Genomic DNA, 26,322 nt, shown 5'->3' on the forward strand with positions numbered 1-26,322 from the left:
ACACCTCTAGGAACAGTGACCCCATCACTTCCCTGGGCACCCTGTTCCTATTCATCACCACTCTGAGAAGAAATTTTTCCTAATATCCAGCTTGAACTTCCCATGGGGCAACCTGAGAGCATTACTTCCTGTAAGAAGAAGACAGCTGCTTTCAATGAGAAATTTAAGGAACAGAATTGGAAATGGAGGGAAACTTAGTAACTTTTTTTTTTTTTTTTTTTTTTTTTTTTTTTAAGGATATGTACGTCAGCAAGATTGCTTGTAAATGTCTCTATCTCCAGCTGCAGGGAAGATTACTGAAGACGAAAGTACAAAAGTCTACAACCCTCTGGAGAATAAAGACTGAGAAGGAAACAATGGACATTTTACATGTAGATTTAATAAGATGTTGAGAGTGATTTATTTAGCTTTTTAAAGACCTACTTATATTTTATTTCCAATACAGAATTGATCTTTTGTCATCAGGTTTCTAGATCATATATATAAGAAGAAACAAATTTTTGGAAAAGCTTTAAATTGCAAAGTTTTCTGAAGTTGATTGGCTATAGAGAATCAGGGAAAAACTTAGAGAAACTGATAAAATTCTTTTCAATGCACTATCTCTGAGATTATTTATATCATAATCTAGAATTCCATATCACCGCTCTTTTATTATTCTAAGTAAGTAATATGTTACTAAAAAGTAAAGCTTTACAAAACATGTGTATAAATTATGAATTTTTAATGAATTTATCTCCTTTAATTCAATTTCAGATTCTAAATCATGAATCAAGATTTTGTAGCTTCTTTTTCACTCAGTACTAGACACTAGACATTATAAGAAAAAAAAAAAAAAAAAAAAAAAAGATAACAATACATAAAAAAATTCCTTCACTTACATTTTAAGGATTCTCCTCCAAACAACCTAATTTCAATTTGTCTTTTTTTAATCTTATGAAACACTGACTTGACAGTCTTGAATCACGATTAACTGATTTCCTTTCCCTTTCTTTCATTTCCTTCCTTTCATTTCCTTCCTTTCATTTCCTTCCTTCCTTCCTTCCTTCCTTCCTTCCTTCCTTCCTTCCTTCCTTCCTTCCTTCCTTCCTTCCTTCCTTCCTTCCTTCCTTCCTTCCTTCCTTCCTTCCTTCCTTCCTTCCTTCCTTCCTTCCTTCCTTCCTTCCTTCCTTCCTTCCTTCCTTCCTTCCTTCCTTCCTTCCTTCCTTCCTTCCTTCCTTCCCTCCCCCGCCCCCCCTCCCTTTCTTCCTTCTTTTCTATCTTTGCTTAAAGAAAAATAAAAAAAATATTCGTATTGATGTTCTAACTAACTAGAACTCAGTACTTTCTTTGCTGTCTTTAGCCAGTGTAAGTTTCTATCACAACCTTCAAATTTAACAGTAATTTATTTACCTTTATTTTTCTTATTTATCAGATAAGAGGCAATAGATAAAACTCAGATTCTCCTCTCATAAAACACTTTCATGGATTTTCCTACTACCATGATACAGGATGTGAGTTTTCATCTATGAGTAAAAGAACATGGGATTTTTTAGGTGTTAATAGATAAGTAATTTCCTCTCAGCCTCCAGTATCTGTAATTACTATAATCTGGTCCAGCTCTTGTCTGTAATCTGCAAAGGCAATGATGTGTCCACACTAGCACCAAACTTTCACCATTTAAAAAGCTACATTTGAAGAGAGATTGCTGGCTTTAAAACAGCGTATCATTCTACAGTATTTTTTACCATCACTGGATGGTTGGACTGGGTGATCTTGTAAGTCTTCTTCAACCTTGATAATTCTGTGATTCATTATTAGAGCTGTATGCTTTTACATTTTCTCTATTGTTGAACTGTAGAATCATAGAATGGCCTGGGATGAAAAGAAGCACAATGATCATATAGTTTCAACCCCCTTGCTATGTGCAAGGTCACGAACCCCTAGATCAGGCTGCCCAGAGCCACATCCAGCCTGGCCTTGAATGCCTCCAGGGATGGGGCATCCACAACCTCCTTGGGCAACCTGTTCCAGTGTGTCACCACCTTCTGTGTGACAGACTTCCTCCTCATCTCTAACCTAAACCTCCCCTGTCTCAGTTTAAAACCATTCCCCCTTGTCCTATCACTGTCCACCCTCATAAACAGCCATTCCCCCTCCTGTTTGTGTGCTCCCTTCACGTACTGGAAGGCCACAATGAGGCCTCCCTGGAGCCTTCTCTTCTCCAAAAAGAACTTTTTTAGAACAACTTCTTTGTTCAAGAACATCCTGAACTGTAAAATTGTAACAAGAAAAACTGGTTATAACTCTGTTTGGATTTTTGTTACTTTTGTCTTCTCACCTAGCTGAGTGAATGCTTCAAAATGTAATTTACAAAAACTACTAGTAATAATTTAAGACAATTATGCTGGTTGATTATTTTTCAAATTACTTTGAAAGTGAACTCTGAAGTTTATTCAAGTATAGTCTCATGATGTACTTTCAAAACAGTGTAAATTCATACATACATATTTACCTCTGTAATACATACTGTAGTGGGACAAAATTAAGTAAAAATGTTTCATTTATTGAAATACATCCTTTAAATATGATACATAAATTATCATTCAATATGTGGTGGTCAGAAAAATGCACAAAAAATGGCTTCCTTTATTGAATATGTCTATTGGATAGAAGAACTTAATGGTATGATCCTGCTTTAGGGAAAACAATAATAATTATAATAATAATACTTGGAATGGTATATCCAGAAATGGAACTGATATACGATACATGGATGTACTGCTAGCAGGTAACAGGTATAAATATGAAAAATACTTTTAGATTTCAGAGTATAACTATTGACTTACACAGTAGTATGTGTTTGTCTGAAATGCAGCACTTTAAGTTGAAATGTTCCAGTCATTTTTAATTTATCATTAACTTATCACTAATAATTGTGAAGGACCTCTACTATGATACGTTCTGAACAGACAAAATAGAGAACTAATAAAGTGCAGATGCTATATTGTTCTCTGCCTCACAAATGTGTTGCCACAGTTTAAGGACTGGCAAAGCATTTGCTGTGTCACAGTAACAGTGAACATTGTTACCCATTTGCAAAGTAAATAACAGCACATTATATTAAACTTTAGCAACATTTTCCCTTGTATTTACAATGCACTAAATACAAATTTTTGTATTTGTTCCAAGTGGTCTATTACAAGGGTTCAGCTGATCCTAACATCCAAATTAAGTGACTTGGGAATAACCATAAATTATAAATACACTAGAGTTTCTAACTTCAGTTATGTCTAACCAGTGAAATCCTACATTTCAACTACTACTGGCAGTCTTACTCTGTGTATGTGGGTTAAGGCACTATAGACATTACATTACATATCAGGCCTCCACTGAAATGGAATCAACTCCATTCAGAAATTTATTTGTCTTTATCTAAATCTACCTGGGGCCAAGATTATCAAAGAGTCTCATACTATCTAACTACCACTGCTAGTAGTTTAGTTGTCAAGGATCTTCTGCTTCCCTATTAAATTAGCCTCTAGACTTTCCCAGCTTTAACCTACTCTCTCTCTGCCTACCTGAAGTCTCTATTGTCCTGAGGTTTTAGACAACTCTTTGAAAAGGTCAGACATGCTGAATACAGAACTGAAAATAGGCTGCTTTAAGTTCTTTTATTTCCAAGAAGTGTTAGATTCATTTCAACCCTAAAACACAGCTTTCCATCTGGAGGGTAAAACAACCTCCACTTTAATATAGCCTTTATAAAAACTGTGCTCTCAATCCAATGGAGACTTCCCCAATGTGCCAGTTTGGAATTGCTTCCACACACAAACTCAGCAGTGAAATATCAGGAGAACCTCCCTGCAGTCCCTGAGACTGTCAAGTGCCTACATAGATCTCTTCATCCATTAGAATAATTCTGAAAGCGTAGTGAATTTAGGACACAAAACCTAATGAACTGCACTTTATGCCATGGGATATTATGACAGCTCAGAAAAACTGGTCCATGCCCACGCTTGTTAACAGATTGCCACAAAACAAAATAGGAGATAAGGCAGGAAGACTGCATGGTATGTGGTAGATGGATCACTGACACTTTCTTGCAATTATAACACTTCTAAATGATGAGCAAACTCAAAGGAGAAGACACGCAGTGTCTCGGAGATTCTGACTTCCCTCGATACAGTCTTTTCTTTTGATCTACTTCAAGCTGGAACTGTACTCACTATTACATAAAAAAAAACAAAACAACAAAAAAAAAAACAACAAAAACCAACCAACCAAACAAACAAAAAACAAAATGGTTTAAGCAAAATGAAGTTGGGATAAAGGATACCTGAATAAATTTGCAGAGAGTGATAATTTGGTAGTTTGGCACAAATAGATGTAGATCACAGTAGTTCAGTACAATTAATTACCAAAACTGCAGTCTTCTCATTGCAAAGAAAAGAAGAAAGTGTTTCAAGCATGAACTGATTTTATTTTAAAATTACTTAGAACCATTTCCACTGATGATTGCTTATTGCATGGAGCCAGGCCAATGTAAAAATAAGACATTCCACAATCTTTAGGTTAAACATACAATAACTTTTCAGTGTATTGCATGGATAAAATAGAGTCAATAACTTCATATGTGCAGACTGTATCAAAACTAGTATGTTTTGTTTGTTTGTTTTTGTTTGTTTATTTGTTTTTTTTCTCAGTAAGAAAGCAACATATCAAAGGCAGGAACAATCCTGAGATTATTTTTGTCATGTCAGTAAGAGGAAGGACTAAAAAAGTCTGAAAAATAAATCTTCTGCCATTGCAATTTTAAAGGACTGATAATTTATAATTCTAAAAGACTGAAAATATCATCTCCTAAATCTAAAAGTCTTTGAAGGTTGATGTGCTCTGTGACTACAATCATCCCTTCAAAAATATTTATTACATTATTCTCAGTATCACTATCATCAAATGAAAAACAAGGACTATCAACTGTGTTCTTTACTCACATAAATAAGTACAAAAGAGTTGAAGAAAGCAAAGCTAATAAACAAAATTTACTGAAAGTCTGAAAGTTGATCTGGCTTTTTATTTTTTCACAGTAAAATGTAGTCCTCGTTCTCAAGTTTCTGTAACAGGATACCAGATAGCCAATTAAGTAACAGAATGAATCACATGTAATTCTAAAGAACAACAATGATTAGTGATGGAATTACCTCTTGTGTTTTACATTGAACACCATTAACACATCGTCAATTATGGAGTCATATTTTGATTAATTTAACAGTCACAAATACAAGCACAGTAGAAAATCTGGACTATGCACTTCTATGGCACATTGTATCTGCAACACTTGTGGTTATAAAATTTATAATCTTATATATAAAATGTTTTTGAAAGATCTGTTTAAAATATTTTTGAAAGCATTCACCTGTGGTACACAGGAAGATATTCACCCACATTAAGGTGGGTGAAGACATTAAGGAAGATATTCACCCACACCAACTTCAAGTATGTCATTCCAGATGCCTATGCAAAAAGACTGAACTAACTGGACAGTGAACAGAGTGAGTCATCAGTGTGCCAAAGTCCAACCAAAAGCCACCTTTACAGGAAGATGCAGGTAGCTGTAGAGCAGTTCCACTCTGACACAGTATGATTTATGTCATAATGCTGCCTCTATCTATACTGTATTGTATCTATCTATCTATACTGTATTGCTACTGTGGGATGCCTTCTGTATTGACTCAGACTGTGGTTTCACTGATTTGAGCCAAAGAACCTTTATGCTTCTTACTTGTCACTTCACTCCCTGGCCACCATATATTGGCAGTAAAGTTTGTTGCACCTGTATCACCAGTAGTGCAGTGAGTCATTTAGCTTAAATTGGTTTCCTTCTTCTAAGGATTATTTCTCAGCCATCTCATGAACCCTTGTAAGCACGAATGCTGAAGGTGGCTTAAAGAAGAGGAGAGTGTCAGGGGGCAGATATGAGAGCTGCACGGATATACACTGCATTAAAGCAATCATAAAACATCACATCATTATTGGCTAACCTTTCCAGGTAAAACTGAGTGCCCTTGTGAGGCTCCACAAATTCAAGAACCTATCAAGTCATATGTCTGTAGCTTAGCAAAGATAACACTCTTTGTAATAAACAGCAGAAAATCAAAGCAACAGAAGAGAGCAACAGAAGTTATGCTGATGGATAATTCTGTGCATCTGACTCTAAGCATCTTTTTATATTTTGTTCTACAAAACAGTTGGAAAAAAAAAATGCCTCCTCTGTAGACTTCTCTGTCAAAGTAGTAGCTTGTACAGTACTTTTGCTATTAAACTGCTGATATGCTGGCTCAGACTGCCCTCAGAACCAGCCTTCATTTTCAACCTATCCTATTCTCCTGACTTTAAGGAGAGACTGATGTAAGGAACTCCTAAAATAAAATATATCTGAAAAAAGAATGCAGTATTCGTACAGCTCAGCTGGCAGGCAGGGAATTGTGACAGGCAGCAATGCATGCAGAAAAGTCTTTGAAGTAAACGGAGTTATTCTTCATATATGGCCCTGCGTATACTAAATAATAAACAAATAATATAATAATTCTTATCTTAATTTTTGATTTAAACTAGGTTTGAGCTGTTATTGTTGGTAATGCACTAGTAAACATATTTATTATAGTAGGTAAATTTGACAATAGCTTGGATAAACTGAAGATTGTTCATTCCCCAATAGTAAATCCAAATAATTTCAGTCTTGAACTTTACCACTGTAAATGGGAGTAACTTTTTTTGGTCCTACAAAGATGGAAACACCTATGGATTTTAGTACTCACATGGCAAGAGGTACCACTATGTATAAGCTTTTAAAAATGCCTGAATTTTACAAAGAAATGAGAAACAAAAAACTGTATTTTGGCTGCTGTATTCTAAAAGCTTATAAAAATCTGTTTTGATCTTAATTACCACTTGAAAAAAAAAAAAAAAAAGTTGAAAAAAAGAAAGGTTGCAGTTGCACAACACTGGCTGCTCCGCTTGTAACTCATTCCTCCTTACATTACAATGGTATCTCTATATTAGAAGTTAAAAATGTCTTCCATCAAGAAATACTCTAACTTTTACTGGAGTGAAAGGAATACTCTGGTTACAAGAAATTAGGAAGAGATTAAAAAATATGCACAAGAAAACCACAAAACCTCTGTGCTAGTATAACAAGCTATAATAAACTGGTTGATGTTTATAGTATTATAAAAAGTATCATAAAGCCAGTGAGAGGAAGTTAGTTCTCCTACAACATTAATTTTGTCTAAAAGCACTACCCAAGCTTTTAGAAATTGTATGAAAATCATACTCTGGATAACTATTCAGAAACACAACCATTTATTGCATCAAATGAATTGCCTGGAAGAGTTGTTAAAGAAACCAAACACATGGCTCTCTAGCCTTGCATCTCAAATCTGCTCATTAAATTAGCGTAAAAAGAGGTCATTTTGTAATACTTGCTATAATTTTTTCTTAATACACTTCAAGTGGGTTAACTGAAGTATGTGTTTCTGTAGTGAATACAAATTACAACTTGATGTGTTTAATTTCTTGATAAGTATGGCATTTTTCTAATATTGTTTTTCATACACATATTTTCCATTAATACAAGCTAGTTATTAGAAAGAGAGCAGAACACTTGTAGTATTAGTAAATTTCTCTTTAAAGAATACATCAAACAGCTGAAATGGCTGATAAACTAGAAGATAACATTTACTGTAGTGCAGCCCAAGGTAGATATTTCCTTAGGAATTACCAGATCCAGAGGAGTAAATTTAAATTCTGATTTTACTCAACTTGGATGCTTTGTCTGTTTTAACTTTCTAGCTCCACAGTTCTCAAGAGATACTTCTGAGTTCATTTAAACAGCTGTTTCACTCCAGTTTATTTTTAGACATCTTTGTACATTTTCAGATGAGGACAAAAAATAAGCACTTAATAAATCTTTTGTTTCAGACAATATTTTATGTTCTTGTATGGGAACAAGAAAAAATAACTAATTAATCCATTGTCAGAATTCTACCTTAGGCAAAAGGATAAGATGTAAAAGGAGGACAGTTCTAGATTAGAATTGTGTTCTAAACTGCAAGAAATTATTACAAACATTTAAACCCCTGAGCCCGTCAGTGTTGCTACGCTTCCTACTGACATGTCAAATTCCTGATATTATGAAATTACACAAATTTGGATTGATTCTTGTTTTTAGAATGAAACCTGTGTACTGCACTAAATCTTAACACACTGTACATCTCAGACAAAAATGAAGCAAAACAATTTTCAGTGCAGACTCTTGAAAAACCACTCCTAATTTGGACTGCATGAGCATATACTGACTCACCGATAATATTGGAAAGACTGTAACTGGAAAACAGACTAAATTCTGGGATTAAAAAAAAAACAACAAAAGATGCTAGTGTTTGTAGTTCCACTGTTAGCCCACAGACATACTTAATGAGATCAGCTTTATATGTGTTTTTCAGTAGAGTGTGTAAAACCACATATGTGGCAGTTTGATCCTGATGAAACTAAAATGCTATATATGGAATAGCTCCACTGTATAATATGTCTTGAACACTTCAATAAGAATAAAGAAGTTCCTAATACATATAGCTACTATTTTTACTTAAATTTACTCAAAAAACCCACTGCTGATATGGTTGATACTTCCAACACTTTGTCTCCCCTGACACAATCTTCCCTGAGACTAGAACAGCAAGGCTTAAACCAGTTGAGATACCTAGATACTTTGATTTATAAGAAACAACAAAAATAACATATAAGTAATACTTATCTTGAGTAAGAGTTAGGTAAATATTTTATTGTATATTATCATACAGTCAAAGGTTCATAGAATCCTTAGACTTGGAAGGGACCTGTAAAGGCCATCTAGTCCAAGTCTCCTGCAAGGAACAGGGATGCCACTGCCAGATCAGGTTCTCCAGGGTCTGATCCAGTCTCACCTTGAATGTCTCCAGGTACAGGTCACCGACCACATTTCTGGTCAACCTGTTCCAGTGCCTCACCAGACCCACTGTAGAAGATTTTTTCCTTATGTCTAACCTAAATCTACCCTCTTTAGGCTTGAAGCCATTTCCCCTTGTAATATCACCACAAACCTTGCTAAAGAGTCTGTCCCCTTCTTTCCTGTAGCTTCCCTTTGGATACTGAAAGGCCACTATCAGGTTACCTTGGAGCCTTCTCCATGCTGAACAGTCCCAGCTTTGTCAGCCTGTCCTCACAGGAGAGATGTTCCATCACTTGGATCATTACCATGACCCTTCTCTGATACACTCTAGCATCTCTCTCCTGTACTGAGGACTCCATATCTGGACACAGTACACCAGATGAGGCCTCATCATTGCAAAGCAGGGGGGCAGGATCACCTCCCTCAAAGTACTGGTCCCAGCACTGACCCTTGTGGCACACCATTCATCACTGACTTCCATCACGACACTGAGCCATCGACCACCACTCTCTGGACTTTATCATGCAGCCAGTTTTTTGTCCATTAAGCAGTCTTCCCATCAAATCCATATCTTTCCAATCTGGGGAGAAGGATGTGGTGGGTAGTGTGTCAAAGGCCTTACTGAAGTCCAGACACATGACATCAGTTGCTTTTCCCCTGTCCATTGATGCAGTGACACCATCATAAAAGGCCACGGGGTTGGTCAAGCCATTCTGCTTCTCCCATATAACCCCCTGTCTTTCATGTGCCTAAGCATTGCTTCCAGAAGGATCTGCTACATGATCTTTCTGGGCATAGAGGTGAGATTGATAGGATGGTAGATCCTGGGGTTATTCTATATTCTCTTATTAAAAATGGGTGCAATGTTGCCTTTTCTCCAGTCACCAGGCACCTCCCTTGATTGTCATGACTTCACCCGATTGCCGCTGATTATTCTCCTAAGTGGCTATTTTACATTTCAAAGTCTGCCTCTGAAGATAAAAATTAATAAATACATTTTTTTTTTTTTTTTTTTTTTTTTAGTTGAGATGCTGAAAACACATTTATTCTTCATCCTTCTACACTAGATGTCAAACACATGAGTTTTCATGAACCAGACTTCAGTTAAATTAACAACTTTATAAGTGAGTCTTTCAGCAAAACATTTTACACTGAATGTCTTACTATTTGACTGAATAATTATACTAAACTGAAACTTAGTCAAAAAGTTTAAACAAAGTTGTCTTGTAATATTTAGGGTGGTGAGGCTGTGGGACAGGCTGCCCAGAGAAGCTGTGATGCCCCATCCCTGGAGGTGCTCAAGGCCAGGCTGGATGGGGTCTGGGCAATCTGATCTTGTGGAAGGCAGCCCTGCCCACAGCAGGGGCCTTAGTGGCCTAGCTATATTTTATTACTAAGCTCTTGTCCTCCTATATTTCAGCAGTATTCACACAGGTGGGCATTTAAAGAGAATGGAGATGTAAGCCTCTCTTGATGTAAAGGTGCTCATATGTCATTGTGAAGGATCCTAAACACAATGCTCTGAAGATCTGGCTCACAGCACTAAGTCTCAGCAGCTGGGCTGATGTATTAATCACACTATGGCTCCTTTTTGTGCATGGGACTGGTGAGGTGCATGGGAGATGGCAACATTTTCTTTGACATTTGCTGGGCCAGTGTCTGTCCCACAGTCTTCTTTCCACGGACATGTTCCAGTTAGCAGAGTATGCAGCCACATGGAAGCACTGGGAAAGTGTTGAGGGTTTCTTCCTCAAAAATAGATTATTATAGTGTAAAGAACACTGGAACAATTAAACAGTTTGATGCAACAATCCCTAACATCACAAAGATGTTGCTCCTTTTATGGAGTCAGTGTAGCAGTTAGATTAATTGTGTACAGTTAAAAATGATTTTAGGCATTCTTACATTTTAATTATCATCCAGAAAGGAGACATATATTGCTGGTCATTTCACATCACTTTAGGTAATTTATTTATACAGGTACTGATTAGCTAAGAAGTGCTTTTATCATTAATAAAGCCAATTTGTGTGGAAGTTTTTTATTAAAACGTTACTATAAATGAAGTAGTATCCTACTCCTCCTGAAGTACTCTCATCTTTTTCTGGAACTTTTTCATATTCTTACTTTAAAAAGAACATATTAAAAGCCAGCTTAATGACTTTTTTCAAGAATATTCTTAGGATAGAGAGAAAGAAGCAAGCCTCTATTCACTAGAGAGTGGTCAATTCAATTTTATGGAAATAACGCTCTAGAAACATATAAAAGACAAAACAAAACAATGAGTAACAACAACAACAAAACCACATTCACTGCAGATTTATTCACAAGAATAAATTCTAGCATTGGATGATATTCCTGAAACTCATTTCATTCAGATCACAAAGTGCTTAGGTACCTAAGTTTCAGGCCCATTCATATGCTTGGAGGAGTGTTTATTCCTTTTATGAAAATAATTCCACAGTTGCTTTATTTTCCTAGGTGAATTCTGACATTTCAAATTATGGACTTGTGCAGAATCAGGAAATATACTGAAAAAACTGGGGAGGACATAGGCTAGCTTGTTTCTGAGCTGCTTAATATCATTATTGATTTATTGTTTTTTGTTTTGTGTGCATGTGTTGTCATGCTTTTTGTTTGCTTGTTTGTTTGTTTTGTTTTGTTTTGCTTTGTTTTAATTCTGATCCATTACAGTCTGTTATAGAGATGCACCTGTCTTCTTTTGGTCCATAAATATGGACCAACTGGATAATAGAGTGAGATTTTCTACAGGCAGACTAACAATATGCTGTTAGTTTCTTTGAGGGAGAAAATATGTTTTACGGTGCTGGTGGAAAAAAAAAAAAACACATTGCCTGAAAGTCTGGTGAAACTGAAAATCCTCTAAGTTTACCAATACAGAAAAACAGAGCATAATTGTTAAAGAAACATATATCATATATGCATTTCTTCCAAACACATCTACACTAATCTAGAATTAAAAAAATAGAATTACTTGATATTTTAAGATTTTCATATAGAAGAAATAACATCAATTTGAGAAATGTCATGTCTATTCAGGTTTGAACTAAAAAGTTATCATTTTTGTTATTCTTAGAATTCTTTTCTAATGTTAGCGTGGTTTTCCTTGACATTGGTAGTGTGTTATGGGTAAGAGAAAAAAAAAATCATGGAATGCAGATCACTGGGGCTGCACATGGTTCTTCATTACTTGTGACTTTTCTCCCCTTATCTCCCCTTCATTCCCTCCATTACCCCACTCTCCAGATGATGCTGATGCTGCCTGTAGCTGAATGGGAAACACACCTCATCTCCTTTCAGCTCCAAGATACTTACAAGGATGCATTCTTTCCGAGATTATATTAAACACAGTATTTTATCTGGAGTCTTTTTTTTCCAGAGTAGAAGTCTATACTGAAGTCACCACAGCTATTCAGGAATCCTTTGTCAGGAGAAAAACTCAAAAAGGAAACAGTATTTTTACCCAAGCAATGGAAGCACGTGATTGATCATAAAATCAGAAGTAAAGATACAAAGAAAAAGCATTAAATGCAGAACAGGACAAGTTTGGAATTTATCTTTCTTTCCTCATCAAGGACTTATCTGCCTCATGCTTTGGCTGCCTTGTGCTGTCTTTCAGGAAAACCCATTGAGAAATGAATTTCTCCTTCAATTTCTTTGCTGCGCTTCTACTCAGGGATTTTCTGATTACTATTCAGCATGATTAAGACATTTTAAAGGAGGTCACAAGATTTCTACAAGGTTGATCATTGCACTGTAGCCATGTTTAACAATCTTCCAAATATCAGGTGAATAGTGGGACACCTTTTCTGTAACTGACAATTAGATTAAATTTAAACCATGCAAACCTGTGAGTTCAAGGTTTGAGAACTGCAGATTCTCCACCTCTGTTTTGCTTCAAGCCAAACACCATAACACTTCATCAGTCACTGAGAGAAACTCCTTCTTTAGTGTGTAGTCACCCTATGGCTTGACAACGCCTGCCATGCAATACAATAATACAGCTTTGCAGTCACATGACATCAGTTTAAATTGCTGGTATATATAAGAGAGCAATACATCACAGCAATAAACTTGATTTAAGATTTGAACCACAGAGGCTCTTCTAACAACAAAAACACCAAGGTTACTGACAGTTTTCTCAAAAGTATGTCCAGAACCATTCTCAAAAGGCCTGCTAGCATTGGAAGATTTTGCGCTGAACTATCACTGTTGATGTTTCAAAAGACCTTGAGTGAACACAGAGAACAGACTTCTCTGTACATAATGTATTGCCCAAGGACATGTGCATACATGTTCGCCTTGCCTTCATTTCCACACAGTGTGGAGGACTGTGAAATAAGGACAGAAATGTGAGCACAGAGGACTGTACCAGCTTTGTGGTGTAGCAACTGATGTCTGCAGCATGAAATCCCTGACTACCTGAGGCTCCTGCCTCCTTGCTCTTCTTTTTCCATGACACTCCTTCCATCAGTATGTTTAATTTTCAAATACAAGTCAAACACATCATCCTAAACACAGTGAGGAGGACTATCATGTTTTCTTTCACTGTTTAGATCAGTTTGCAAGTTATGATGAGCCCAAGCCTCAAAAGAGTGGGAGGCTGCTGCCTCAGGTAATTTTCCAAGTTTCAGCTAAGTAAACCCGAACATTATTCGAATGATAAAAAACTTCTCATTTTTTGCAAGATATGAACAGGTCCACTGTAACAGTAGCTTTCCACAATGAAAGAGAAATGTAGCCATTTCAAACACAACCCAGAAGGATCAAAGCATTAAATCTATAACTGGAACAATATTTGAGCTAGAGAACTATCTTTTATTTCTTTTCTCATTTGCTCCAGCTCTCATACAACTTTTCACAGACTTTTAAACAACAAATTAATGTATTTTTATATATAAGGGTAAGTACTTTTATATTTATTTATGGTTAGTCTTTCTATCTTGTGTCTGAAAGTGACATTTTCAAGTTAACCCTTTCACATTCATCAACAGCTATTTAGCTGCCTGAAAAGTGATCTTTGCATAACCCAGCACTCAAATAATGCATCCTATTTCTTAGAACTATGAGAAATAAAAGGTATTATTAATACTCAAAATCCTAGGTAAAAAGCTTCTAGATGGCCATTAATAGTTACACTGTTATTGAATTAATCTCAATAAGAACAGTACATAAGGTGAAACACTGACAAAGCCCAAAAAGGATGTAATTTTTTTTTCTCCCATTAAAAATATTGCAGCAACAAACATCGGTCATAAATAAATACATAAATAAATAAATAAAATTGGGAAGCCACTTTGCTTTCCATTTCCTAGTATTGCAGGTGAATGAAAAGATAAAATCATCAAGTGTCGTCAAACACAGACATCATGTCTTCAGACACAAAGAAATTAGCTGTATTGTATTTACTGTGCAATATTTTCAGAATATATCTGTATAGAACCTCATAACATTATTTGAATACCTTGTATTATAATGTAACATTTTATCAATACCAAAATAAAGGTGAGTTATATCATGGCCACCATTAGCTACAGGCTGCCAAGCACCATACGATTCTCTGTTGCTGACACTCCAAACTCATTTGCAAGGATTCTGCTATTTCTTTTTTCCTGATCCTATTCTGCAGTTTGGCTTTTTTTCTTTTATTTTATCTATCTCATTTTAATCTTAATTACTTTTATGGGATTTAAACAACCATCATATTGTTTCCCTTTTTGTCTTTAGTTAACATGCTCAAAGATCTATCAACAGGTTACTATTCTGACACCAAATCATAAGTCCAGTTTAACTTACTGATGACTGCTTGTTTCTTAGAATTTGCCACCTGTCAATCCACAAATGAGAAAAACCTTTATATCCTGTAAGCTATAATAATTCATTCACTTAATTTTGGATACTTAATTGCATGTACAGCAGTAAGAGATCAAAGTGATGAAATATACCCATCATCCACTAGTTCGGAAAAAGTAAAAAAATGGTTTCTTCATACATAAGTTTCTCTTTATTCATACTCACATAAATATCTGTAAATTTTAAATAATCAGACTCAATTATGTTAACTTGTCACTGCTGAATAGTTTTAAACCAGTACAACTTTTATGAAAACAAAATGTATAAGTACAGAATATTTTTGCAGTTCCACAAGTAATTACCAAGTAAGCCATGTAAGCAGAATTTAAATGACAAAATCCCACTGAGCTTTTAAATTATAGTGGATATATTTAAATATACATAAAATGGAAACTTTAGGAAGAAAATCTCAGTCATGTGCATAACAACTGACTGGGAAAAAAAAAAAAAAACCAACAAAAACAAAAAAAAAAAACCAACAAAAACACACACACACAAAAACCCAGTAAAATAAATGCAGTAGTATTCAAGATTTTAGTAGTCAGAATTATTATTATTATTATTACTATTTTCTGAACAACACTCTTCTAGATGTTATATGATACATCTCTGCATGTCAATACAGTGTGTTTAACATCTTTTCAATGAAAGTATTAATGACGTCATTATATCACATTACCATTGTACATTTATACATCAAATATCTTCATACATCAAATATCTTGATACAATTTGAAGAGAAATTATGTGTTTGCTACTTACCTAACTGGGTTTCCTGAATTGTTAGCTTACTTTCCAGTGGGTGTAAAAGCTTTGGTGGTTTATCTGTTAGTGGCGCTAGAAAAGAAAGAAATTCACATATATAGTTTTCTGATAATTATTGTGTAGAAAACAAAAACAAAAACATAACTTGATACATTGGTTCAGAAATGTTTTTTCTTTGTTTGTTCATGCCCTAAGTAATGTTCATGCTTTAAGCAGCAGTAAGTGGTTTTACTTACAGAGTGAATATAGCACCACACTTAGATTATTTCATACACTGAGGTACTGGAGACATTTGTTAAAAAAAAAATCTCTCCAAATTCTCACAAACACCCTACAGTAATCTATAAATGTGCTTTAATGCAATATTTTATTGCTTTTTAAATTTAAATATATTCCTGCCAAATAGAATCAGAGAATTAATATAAATAATCTACGATTTGAAGGTGGATGAAAGGGGTTCATTTTCAAAATCCAAGGGAAAGATGCAGTGACATAATGGTGAAATTCCTACCAAAATTACTTCTCTCTTCTCTTTTAATATACTCTGAAAGAATTTTGGTAGAATAATGTAAATTGTAGAATAAGAGTTTTGTCATGATCAAAAACATTTTGAAGGCGCTAATAGGAACTTTGTGAAGCATGTTCAAAACATATTGCTGAACAATGTAGCTATTAACTCGATTCATCACCTCATGTATACTTCATAGAAGTGACATTGATTATTGCGACTTTCATAGTACTAACAACTACTGTTAGTAAGTCTGTTCTACTGATCTCTGACAAACAAGTTCACAATATATGAAAAGAACATTCACTTTTTTTCTTTAAATGATTAGTAAGTGTTCATGGGAAATTTCCAACTTTTAGCTTCCTGGAACATTTTGATATTTAGCTTTTCAACATTAATTCACATTTCAGTCTTTAACATAGATTATGGGCTGTCAGAGATTTAAAGTACTTTTGACACTTTGATATAACTGTATAATATTTGTTCCCTCAAACTTGTCAAATCACTACTTCCTTTCTTACTGACATACATTTACATGTGTGGATTTTTAATCTACTAAACACGCTCATCTCCTGTCAGTTGAACTGAGGGAGAGGTTGAGCTGCTTTCTCTTTACTACAGTCATTTTACTCTTTGATTAAATTATCAATACTCTTTAATGCCTACAGTACTAACAATAACATTGCATGCAACAAATAGAGAATGAATCCATATTTTGCTGTTTCATAGATAATCTTCTTATTTGACCAATGCATAAATCTACCCAGTTGATATCACAGAATCATAGAATGTCTTGGGTGAGAAGGGATCTTAAAGATCATCTAGTTCCCCCTGCCATCATTGCCAACTACTAAATCGAGCACTAGATCAGGTCCCTCTTTCTTCTGCATCTTCTTCCCCCTCTTCACCTCCTTCTTCTTCTCTTTCCCTCCCTATTTCCTTTTCTTCTTAAGAGTCAAGAATCTTACTCCAGATAAAGTTAACAAAAAACTCCAAAACAAACAAACCAACCAACAAACAAACCAACAAACAAAAAACAAAACAAGTTTTTGTTAGGTCAGCTTCTCACAAGTAAAAGTAGTTTGATCAAATCCACATTACAGTCCATCTTTGATTTCTGAACCATAACTGTAGAATGGTTTGCAAAGATATCTGTGTCACATTTGCTTTTCATTGAAACCAATATAAAACAACAACAAAAAAACTTAAGTAACCATTTCTGAAACTGTATTTAAAATTAATATTTTAGTTTAAACTTATTGTTCATGTGCAGACATACTGATTGTACTCAAAGAGAAAGTAACTAATTTCACATTTCTTACCTACTATGTTGGATGTACATTTAAAATGTACTGAAATATTGCCCCGTGGTGAAAAAATGGAGAGCCAGGACAATAAATTACCCATCTAGCAAGCTTAGTTATAATCATAACTAATATCATTGATAATAATTCCAAAGATCTATGCCTGTGTTCAAAAATTGCTTAGATTTTGCTATGGAAATTCGGATGATTACAAATAGTCTTCATTTCTTAGAGGCAGACAGGACTATGTGGAACTGTCTACAACTCAGAAACACAGTTTATAGTCTGGAAGGAAAGGAAAATTGCTGAAAGGAAGTAAGTTCACTAGAATGGTTGTCTTGCTTGGTCATTTTGAATTATCTATATTTTAGAACATTTCTTGTCTAGATATTTTATTGAAGTAAAACTTACTTTCTGAAGATGAAAAGCTTTCTGATCATTCTGAGATGTGATGTAATACAGTGAGATTAAACCTTTTATGTTTATAAATTCATCTTGTTTTTAGAAAAAAAAGATTGGCATGAAACGAATGGCACATCCCCGGAAGATATAAACCATAGAACTGTTCAGAAAAATCCTCCACCTTGTCTCATTAAAATTTCCTTTCTTGCTTTCCTGCTGATTTTTCAGAGTTTTTGTTTGTTTGTTTAAAAACCCCTGTTGTGTCCCCTCTTTGTTCTGTTAGTTTTGCACGAGTAAATGACCATATGGAGAAGACATCCCCCCCATAGCCACACTATATAATAGAATGCAATAAAACTATATATGTGCAGCCTGAACCTACATACTCAGATATGCCACTAAATAAATGATTTTCTTCTTTGAAATAAATATGTGGCAAGATCTTTTATAAGTAAATTATTAATACTTGTTTGAGATTTCTAATAAATATGATGTCTCAGGTACAATCAGATTATATTTCATTCACAAAGGCATTATTTAAGATCACATCAACACTGAATTCCACAGCAGCTCTATAAGAATATTCTGCCTCACTGTGAACAAGCTTGATTATACCCTCAATCAAACAGGTCAAACTGAGGGCAGATACAAATAAAGATCCATATAAGACTACCAGGGATGATTATGAATAATATCAACATAAATTAACTGCTTAATGTAACTTGGTTATCATAATGACTGACTGAAGATCAGATTTTATCTGTTGAATCATTTGTAATAATCTTGAATTTCAAGACATAAATTTGGCCTCTTATTTCAGTTTGTGCCTTTAGTGTTGTTTTCCTCTTAGCACATACTATAAAAAAGCCAACACTACGGATTTGGGCATACAAATAAAACATTTTTATTTCTCATTTCTCACACCACATCCTTCCTTCTGAGTTTTTTTTTTTTTTTTTTTTTTTACATTTTTCTTTCTCATGAAATAACAACATAATGCAGTAAATTACTTTATTGCACAGAAAGCACAACACTTCCTATGAAAAAAATACAGTAGATATGCAGATAAAGCAGTAACAAAGTCAGTAAATATTCAAAGCTAATTAATTTTGTATTATTATGCAAATAAAAATATGTTTTTGTTTAGGCAAGAGTTTAAATTATGCATATTGCAAAAGGAGGAGGCACTGAGGAAATGAAGATGGTGTCATGGTTTAATCCACAGTGTGGCTCAGCACCACACAGTCACTTGCCTCTACTTCTGAGTGGCATACGGGAAAGAACTGGGGTAAAACAAGTAGTACTCATAGGTTAAGATAAAACTATTTAATAAGATAAGAGAAAAGGAAAATGATAATAGTAATGAATATATATGTTATATGCATGCATATAACAAGAGCTGCACAAGCAATTGCTCAGGCCTCCCCAACTGATGCCTAGCTAGTCCCCCAATGAGAGGAAGAGAGCCAGATGAACTCCCACTCCCTTCAAAACTCCTTCTGCATGATGTCATATGGCATAGAATGCTGAATGTAAATATATTTGATAAAATCTGGTGAATGTAAGTCATATGTCCAAAGGAACAAAGTTTAGTCATAGAGCTAGGCCCTCCTAGCTCCCAGGGCCCTTCACCAAGAATGGCATTAGCTCTGTACTGCACTGCTCAGCAACAACTATAAACATCAGTGTGTTTGTTATCAACATTATTTTTCTCCTAGAACCAAAACATAGCATCAAACCAGACACTGAAGAACAGTTCTGTCCCAGCTGAAACCAAGAAAGACAGGAAGCATATTTATTTCTAGGAAAACCTTTTAAATGTTTTTGGCTTGTGAGTCCCCCATGATCAACAACAGGCTAAATAGTAGAGGAGAGGAACAGATGCAGCCAGGTGCTGGGATTTTCATTATATGCTCATCTCTAATTGAATATGATAGGACATTTGTACTAGTCCTGTGACTTCACAGGTGTATATAGTTCTCCTTTTACCTGATAATTTTCTTAAACACAGTGGCTTTTTCCAGCAGTCTCCAAGGAAGAAGTCCTAATCATCAAAAAACTCTTATCATAGATGCTAACACATTCCTGAAATACAAAAGAACTGAACAGTATATGTAGTTAAAACCAGTGAGTGACATGTCAGCCTAATATTATGGAAGTACCAGTTTATTTGTGTGGCAGCTTTAGAATTCATGTTTTGAATCACATGCTGAAGCATGGTTTGTCTGCATGGTCTGTTCAGTTTGTTCAGATCATCTGAAAGAAATGAGAAGTGTTGAACATGATTGCTGTTGCTTTTGTTTGCCTTAAACAAGCATGTGATACATTATCTGTGTGTTTAATTAAAAGTGGTCTTGTTAGGAGAAGAATGAAACCATACTTCCCTCAGGACGTTCGCTGTTTTATAAGCCTACAGAATTTTACTCACCAGGAATTTTGTTTTGTCTCCTTACATTAATGGCTTGCATGAGGCCTTACGGCCCAAATGACCATCTTTTTTCCCGGTAGAGTACCATAAATAGATTCTTATGTTTAACTATCTTCATACTTCTTGAGAGGAACGCCCGAACCTGTTGCTTGTTGCATGTTACAGGACGGTCTGATAGTATCAGTGGGATCTGGCATCACAGTCTTACAAACGCTTATATAAACAATAGCAATGGTATCAGTCTCAAACTTCTTCTAGCCCTAATAGTGGCAACTAAAAGACAAATAGTTGGAGACAGAGAAGACCACCGTAATTGTCATGTTTTAATATTCAAGTACTGTGCTCCTGGTTTGAATTCTGTTTTCTCTACAATTTTTACATGACTTTCTATAAAGTACCTTGTTTCTCTAGTATTGGGCCTGTCATGTTCTTTATCACCATATGAGAAAAGGATTAAACAAATCCAGTTGACCTCAGTTAAGCTCTTTGTGCTGTTGATTCTAATACTGCTTTTCTTCCAAGACAAATGAAAAGCTTCTTGATCTTGTTTCCTAGTTCTTTTCACTACTGGTGACTCACATAAATGACTTTTATAGGGACCTATATGAGCTATGATATCTTACCACAACTACTGTGAGACAGTTTGAATCAATGAGAGTATTTTTATTTCCACAGCAAGTTGCCTTTGTTTATGATCAGCTATGTTGTGTGCTATATAAATCTTGTATAAGACTTGTGAAACAAACTGAAACATAAGCAGTATCCTTAACAACTGAGCTACCTGAATAGTTAACATATTCATGGAGAAAAATAGAGTTATATAACTCATGGGGTTTTTGAAAAAGTAAGAAAAGTTAGACTCACACATGTCACATCAAACAAGCGCCCTGCAACACACATTATCTCACACTGATATCCTTCTCACATAATTCCCTTTGCTGTCTTTTTGTTTTGTTTTGGGGTTTGTGGGTTTTTTTGTTTTGTTTTGTTTTGTTTTTGGCTCTAGATTAAACTATATAGGAAAGAAAATTTTCAAACTCTTAAAGTATTTTGTTCTCTATGACTAAACCAAACATGCATTTTCTTAGCAATTACTCTACCGTGCTTACTGGAAAGTTTACAAAAAAGCCTTACTTTTGTAACCATTATGTTGTCCAGTTATTCAGAGAAACTCACAGTTTTCTGTTCAGCTTCACTTCTGCCCTTCTCAGTTGAATTTTCGGTTTTATTATTCATTATCTTTGTGATCTTTAAACAATCTTTAAAATTTCACCATGAAATTTAACATTACTTTCCAGTTCTGCCATGCTATTTTGTATATGCTATTTTTTAGATTTCAAACCAGAATAGCTGGAGTTTTCTGACACCTCTGTTTATTGTAGGACAATGATTTAGGAACTTTTCCTGCCTTGATTTATTATTGGCAATATATTTATTAAATATAATTATTATTACTTTTTAATTAAATATGATTATTATTACTTTTCTCTTTTCTTTTTTTTCTTTTTTTTTAATCTTTTCTTTTTCTTTTTCTTTCTTTTTTTTTTTTTTAAGAGAGAGAGTTAAAGGAGATAATTCTTGGAAATACTGTAACTCACAACCTTTGAACACCAATTCTGGATACTTTATGCTTTTTTTCCATAATTAAATCTTTCTGCTGATAAGGTTGACATTTCAGAATAAGATTTCTCAGTCTCTGAGGAGGCCTTGTGAAGGGAATAGGGCTTTATGCACCCTGACCGCTTCCACCCTTCCAAAAAGCTGACATTTAAAGTCCTGATAATTAAAGTTTTTACTTATTGCATTGGCTTTTCTCCTTCAGAATTTGTAGTCAACCTTTTAATTTTGTTTCTCTATTTCATAATCATGTAATTTAAACTCCAACTTGTTCTCATTCTTTCTGTCCTGTCACGAATCTGTACATCTTTTTCATTTGTTCTCCAAGTCATTTCAATGATTTAGGTCTTCTAAATCTACCTTTGCTAGGCTAGAATTCTGGACATAATATGATTTCCAGTGGCTTAAAAATTGAGAAAAATCCTTAATTTCAAGTTTTGTAAATAATGTTGGTTTTGTTGGTTTTGTTGTTTGCTTATATTTAAATATATATATATATATAATTTTTAATTTTATTTTAGCACTTCGATTTGAGTGCACAATAAGTTATTTGTCCTCTCAGGCAGCTATTTTTATATCTACTCCATTAAAGGAGATTCTTTGGTATTAAGCTGGGAAATTCTAGACTTTAGGGAAGGAACTGACACTACAAGCTTCAAGAAAGACAAGGAGCATTTGGGGAACATAGGCTGGTTAACTTCATCTTGATCCCCAGGAAGGTGGAGGAGTAAATAGTTCTGGAAACAATCTCCAAACACATAAGGGACAAGAAGATGACTGGAAATAGTCAGGATAAAATTACAAAGGGAGATTACGTTTAATCAGCAAGACAGCCTTCAGTGATAAGACGGCTGGTTTAGTGGATGAGAAGAGAGCAGCGGACATCGTTATTTTTGACTAAGCAAGGCTTTTGGCACTGTTTCCCATAACATTTTTATTACTAGAATGACGACAATTGGTAAGTGAATATGAAGGTGGGCTGAAAACTGGCTAAACTGCTGGGCTTAGAGGGTTTTAATAAACAGCATGAAGTCCACCTGGAGGTACAACTACTGTTGTCCCCCAGGTGTCAGTACTGGTGACCTGGATGATGGGACAGAATGCACTTTCATCTAGATTGCAGATGACACAACACCAGGAGGAGCTGTTGACATAGATGATGTTTCAGTGTACTGACATTCAGAGGGAACCTGACATGATGAGAAATTTTACTTTGAATCTTACAAAGTTCGAAAAGGGGAAATGCAAAGTCTTACTTCTATGTAGGCACAACTTCTGGTCTCAGTGGAGGCTAGGATCTAACCAGTTGGAAATTAGCTTGGTAGAGAAGGACCTAGGTGTCTTGGTGAATACATTAGACATGAACCAGCACTGTGCTCTTGAAGAAACAAAAGTCAAAAGCAGTTTAGGATGTATTAGGCCAAGTGTTGCCAGCAGGTCTAGGGAGGTGATTCTAACTCTCTTCCCTTGCTAAGCCCTGATGAGATACATCAGGAGTGCTAGGTCCTGTTCTCTCCAACATAAGAGAGACACAGAGGTGCTGAGATAAGCTCAATGATAGTTCACAATGATAATTAAGGGACTGAAGCATCTGACTCATGACAGAGAGGGTGAGAAAGATGGGACTGTTAAGCATAGAAAGGAGAAGGCTCAGGATGTTCTTGACCACTCATAAAAATACCTGAAGGAATGAATAAAAAACAGAGAGACAAAATTTTCTCAGTAGTGTCAAGTGACTGGTCGAGAGTTAGTGGGCATACATAGGATATACAACAAATCTACTAAATTTATACAGGATAGTTAGTGAAAATACAGGAAGTTGTACTTAGAAACAATTTTCTTCATTGTGATGGTGGTTAAAAAGAGCATCAGAGATGGGACTGTGGAGTCTCCATTCTTGGAGATACTGAAATCCTGATGGGACACAGCCCTGAACAACCTGCCCTTGCTGAACCTGCTGTGAGCAGTGGGTTAGACCAGATAATCTCTAGGTGCATTTTTTGGGCTAAATTGTGAGTCTCATTCTTGGGAGCTTACTTCTGTAAATATTTTTTATTACTGTTTTTATTTTTAGTAACTATTTGCACTCATAATCAGGTTTAGAAAATCCAGATGATTTCCAAGGTGTCCTAGGTAGTGGCTATATAGATGAGTGTCAAGGCAGGCTCCATGCTGAATAAATTGCATGGAATATCTCTATAGCTTATACTAAAGATCTGCCTGGTTCTATACTGCTTGTATAGATGCTGACATTACAACAGCAGATGTTCTGGCACAGAGGACTTCAGATTTCCTAATCTTTGCACAAATATGTATGAAGTTTGCAATATACTTGCAGTATGAAGCCTGCAAGTTTCACAGACTCCAGTTTTGTAATGTGATTGTAGGATATTAATGTCTACACAAGTGCACAGAAGCAAAAATATACACAATACCTGTAATAGGGAGTAGAAGGTGCCTGAGAACAGTTGTATCTGGCACTTATTACCTGATTGACATGCCAAACTTTGAACAAAGCTAGCCATAAAAATCCAGTATGGCAGATGTTATATTAACACACATCATATGGTCACTTGGCAGTGAAGGGGGAGTAGACATCATAAGCATTTGGTCTGCAGAAACATTACCAAATCTTGTCAGCAATGATTTATTTTTGTGTGAATAAAAATACTCTACTTGAAACTTATTTACTAAATGTGTGAAAAACAATACACTAAACCTGAAAACCTTATTGAAAAGAAAACTGAAACATAAAGCAATCAAGAAACATAAAACAATTCAAAAAACACCCTTCTCTAATTACAAGCATGTTGAGGAAAAAGGAACGTAGCAAACAAAGAAGATCAAATTGGATTATTTCTTTTTCAGGTTCTATAACAGAAACAATAACACTTTTCTCTCTTTAGTCAATATTTTCTTTAAAGAATCCTTCCATTATGTTCCTTTGGGAACAGAAAAAAGCGATTGGACAAAGTTTACTTTATGAAGTAAATAAATTGGTACATATTAAAACATCTTTAAATTAATCTATGTATGTTTTCTTTGGCAAGAAATCTATGCCACTCTATTTGCCGAATCACTACAATCATAAAACTACAGAAAAAAATCTTGATTAGTCAGTCTTCTTCGTAATAAAATATCTTAGATCCAGAAGAAGTGCAATTTAGAGGCTTCCTTCCCCTAGTTTTCCCCAAAGTTGTTATTCCTTTTAAATATAAGGAGGAATTTATAATGAAATGTACGTATTGTTTACACAGAAAAAGTAAGGAGTACTCGGGATTTTAAAATTAATTATTCATAATGGTAAGTACTATTTTAAGAAACTTTACGTCTTCATTAAAAATGTCTATTTTTCATGTTAGAGAATCTAAAAAATAACCCAAATGCTATTTTATTTTTTGGAGGTTAAAATATAAGTGTCCATTTTAGACACAACAAGAGTCAGGCATCTTGCACTGCACTTCGGCCACAACTTCACCCTGCACTTCGGCCACAACAATCCCAGGCAGCACTATAGGCTTGGGGCGGAGTGGCTGGAGGACTGTGTGGAGGAAATGGACCTGGGGATACTGATTGATGCACGGCTGAACATGAGCCGACAGTGTGCCCGGGTGGCCAAGAAGGCCAACGGCATCCTGGCTTGTATCAAGAATGGTGTGCTGAGCAGGACTAAGGAAGTCATCCTGCCCCTGTACTCGGCATTGGTGAGGCCTCACCTCGAGTACTCTGTCCAGTTTTGGGCACCTCAGCACAAGAAAGACATGGAGGTACTGGAGCAGGTCCAGAGAAGGGCAACGAGGCTCGTGAAGGGCTTGGAGAATCAGCCCTATGAGAAGAGGCTAAGGAAGCTGGGGCTGTTTAGTCTGAGGAAGAGGAGGCTGAGGGGAGACCTTATTGCCGTCTTCCAGTACCTGAAAGGTTCTTACAGCGAGAGTGGGGCAGGTATCTTTGCACTAGTGACAAGTGACAGGACGAGGGGAAATGGCCTCAAGTTGTGCCAGGGCAAGTTTAGGTTGGATATTAGAAAGAACTTCTTTACAGAAAGGGTGGTTAGGTACTGGAATGGGCTCCCCAGGGAGGTGGTTGAATCGCCATCACTGGATGTGTTTAAGAGCCATTTGGATGTGGTACTCAGGGATATGATTTAGAAGAGGTTTTTTTTTGTTTGTTTGTTGTTTTTTTTTTAGAGATGGGCTACTGGTTAGGCTGCGGTTGGACTTGATGATCTTCAAGGTCTTTTCCAACCTGAGTAATTCTATGATTCTATGATTCTGTGATTCTATAATATTCTTCATCTGCCTAGGTTTCAGTCTTTGCAGTGCAAGCACTTCATATTTCACAATATTTTGGTTTTAATCATCCACAGTTCATAATAGATCATAAATATTAGAAAATAAAATTTGAATTTTCAACAGAGGAACTAGTTTTCTACATTAGAATTACTTATTTTATCTCAAA

General features: G+C 35.3%; 1 protein-coding gene across 2 annotated transcripts in view; it reads right to left on the reverse strand.

The window, feature by feature from the left end:
* Positions 1 to 26,322, reverse strand: part of IL1RAPL1 (interleukin 1 receptor accessory protein like 1) — a 659,497-nt gene that overhangs the window by 145,298 nt on the left and 487,877 nt on the right. For both annotated transcript variants that reach the window (XM_072357399.1, XM_072357408.1), the window contains exon 6: positions 15,603 to 15,677. In XM_072357399.1, coding sequence (XP_072213500.1) covers positions 15,603 to 15,677 — 75 coding nt within the window. The remainder of the gene's footprint in view (positions 1 to 15,602; positions 15,678 to 26,322) is intronic.

The sequence above is a fragment of the Excalfactoria chinensis genome, chromosome 1, assembly GCF_039878825.1.
Source record: "Excalfactoria chinensis isolate bCotChi1 chromosome 1, bCotChi1.hap2, whole genome shotgun sequence".
Classification (NCBI taxonomy): domain Eukaryota; kingdom Metazoa; phylum Chordata; class Aves; order Galliformes; family Phasianidae; genus Excalfactoria; species Excalfactoria chinensis.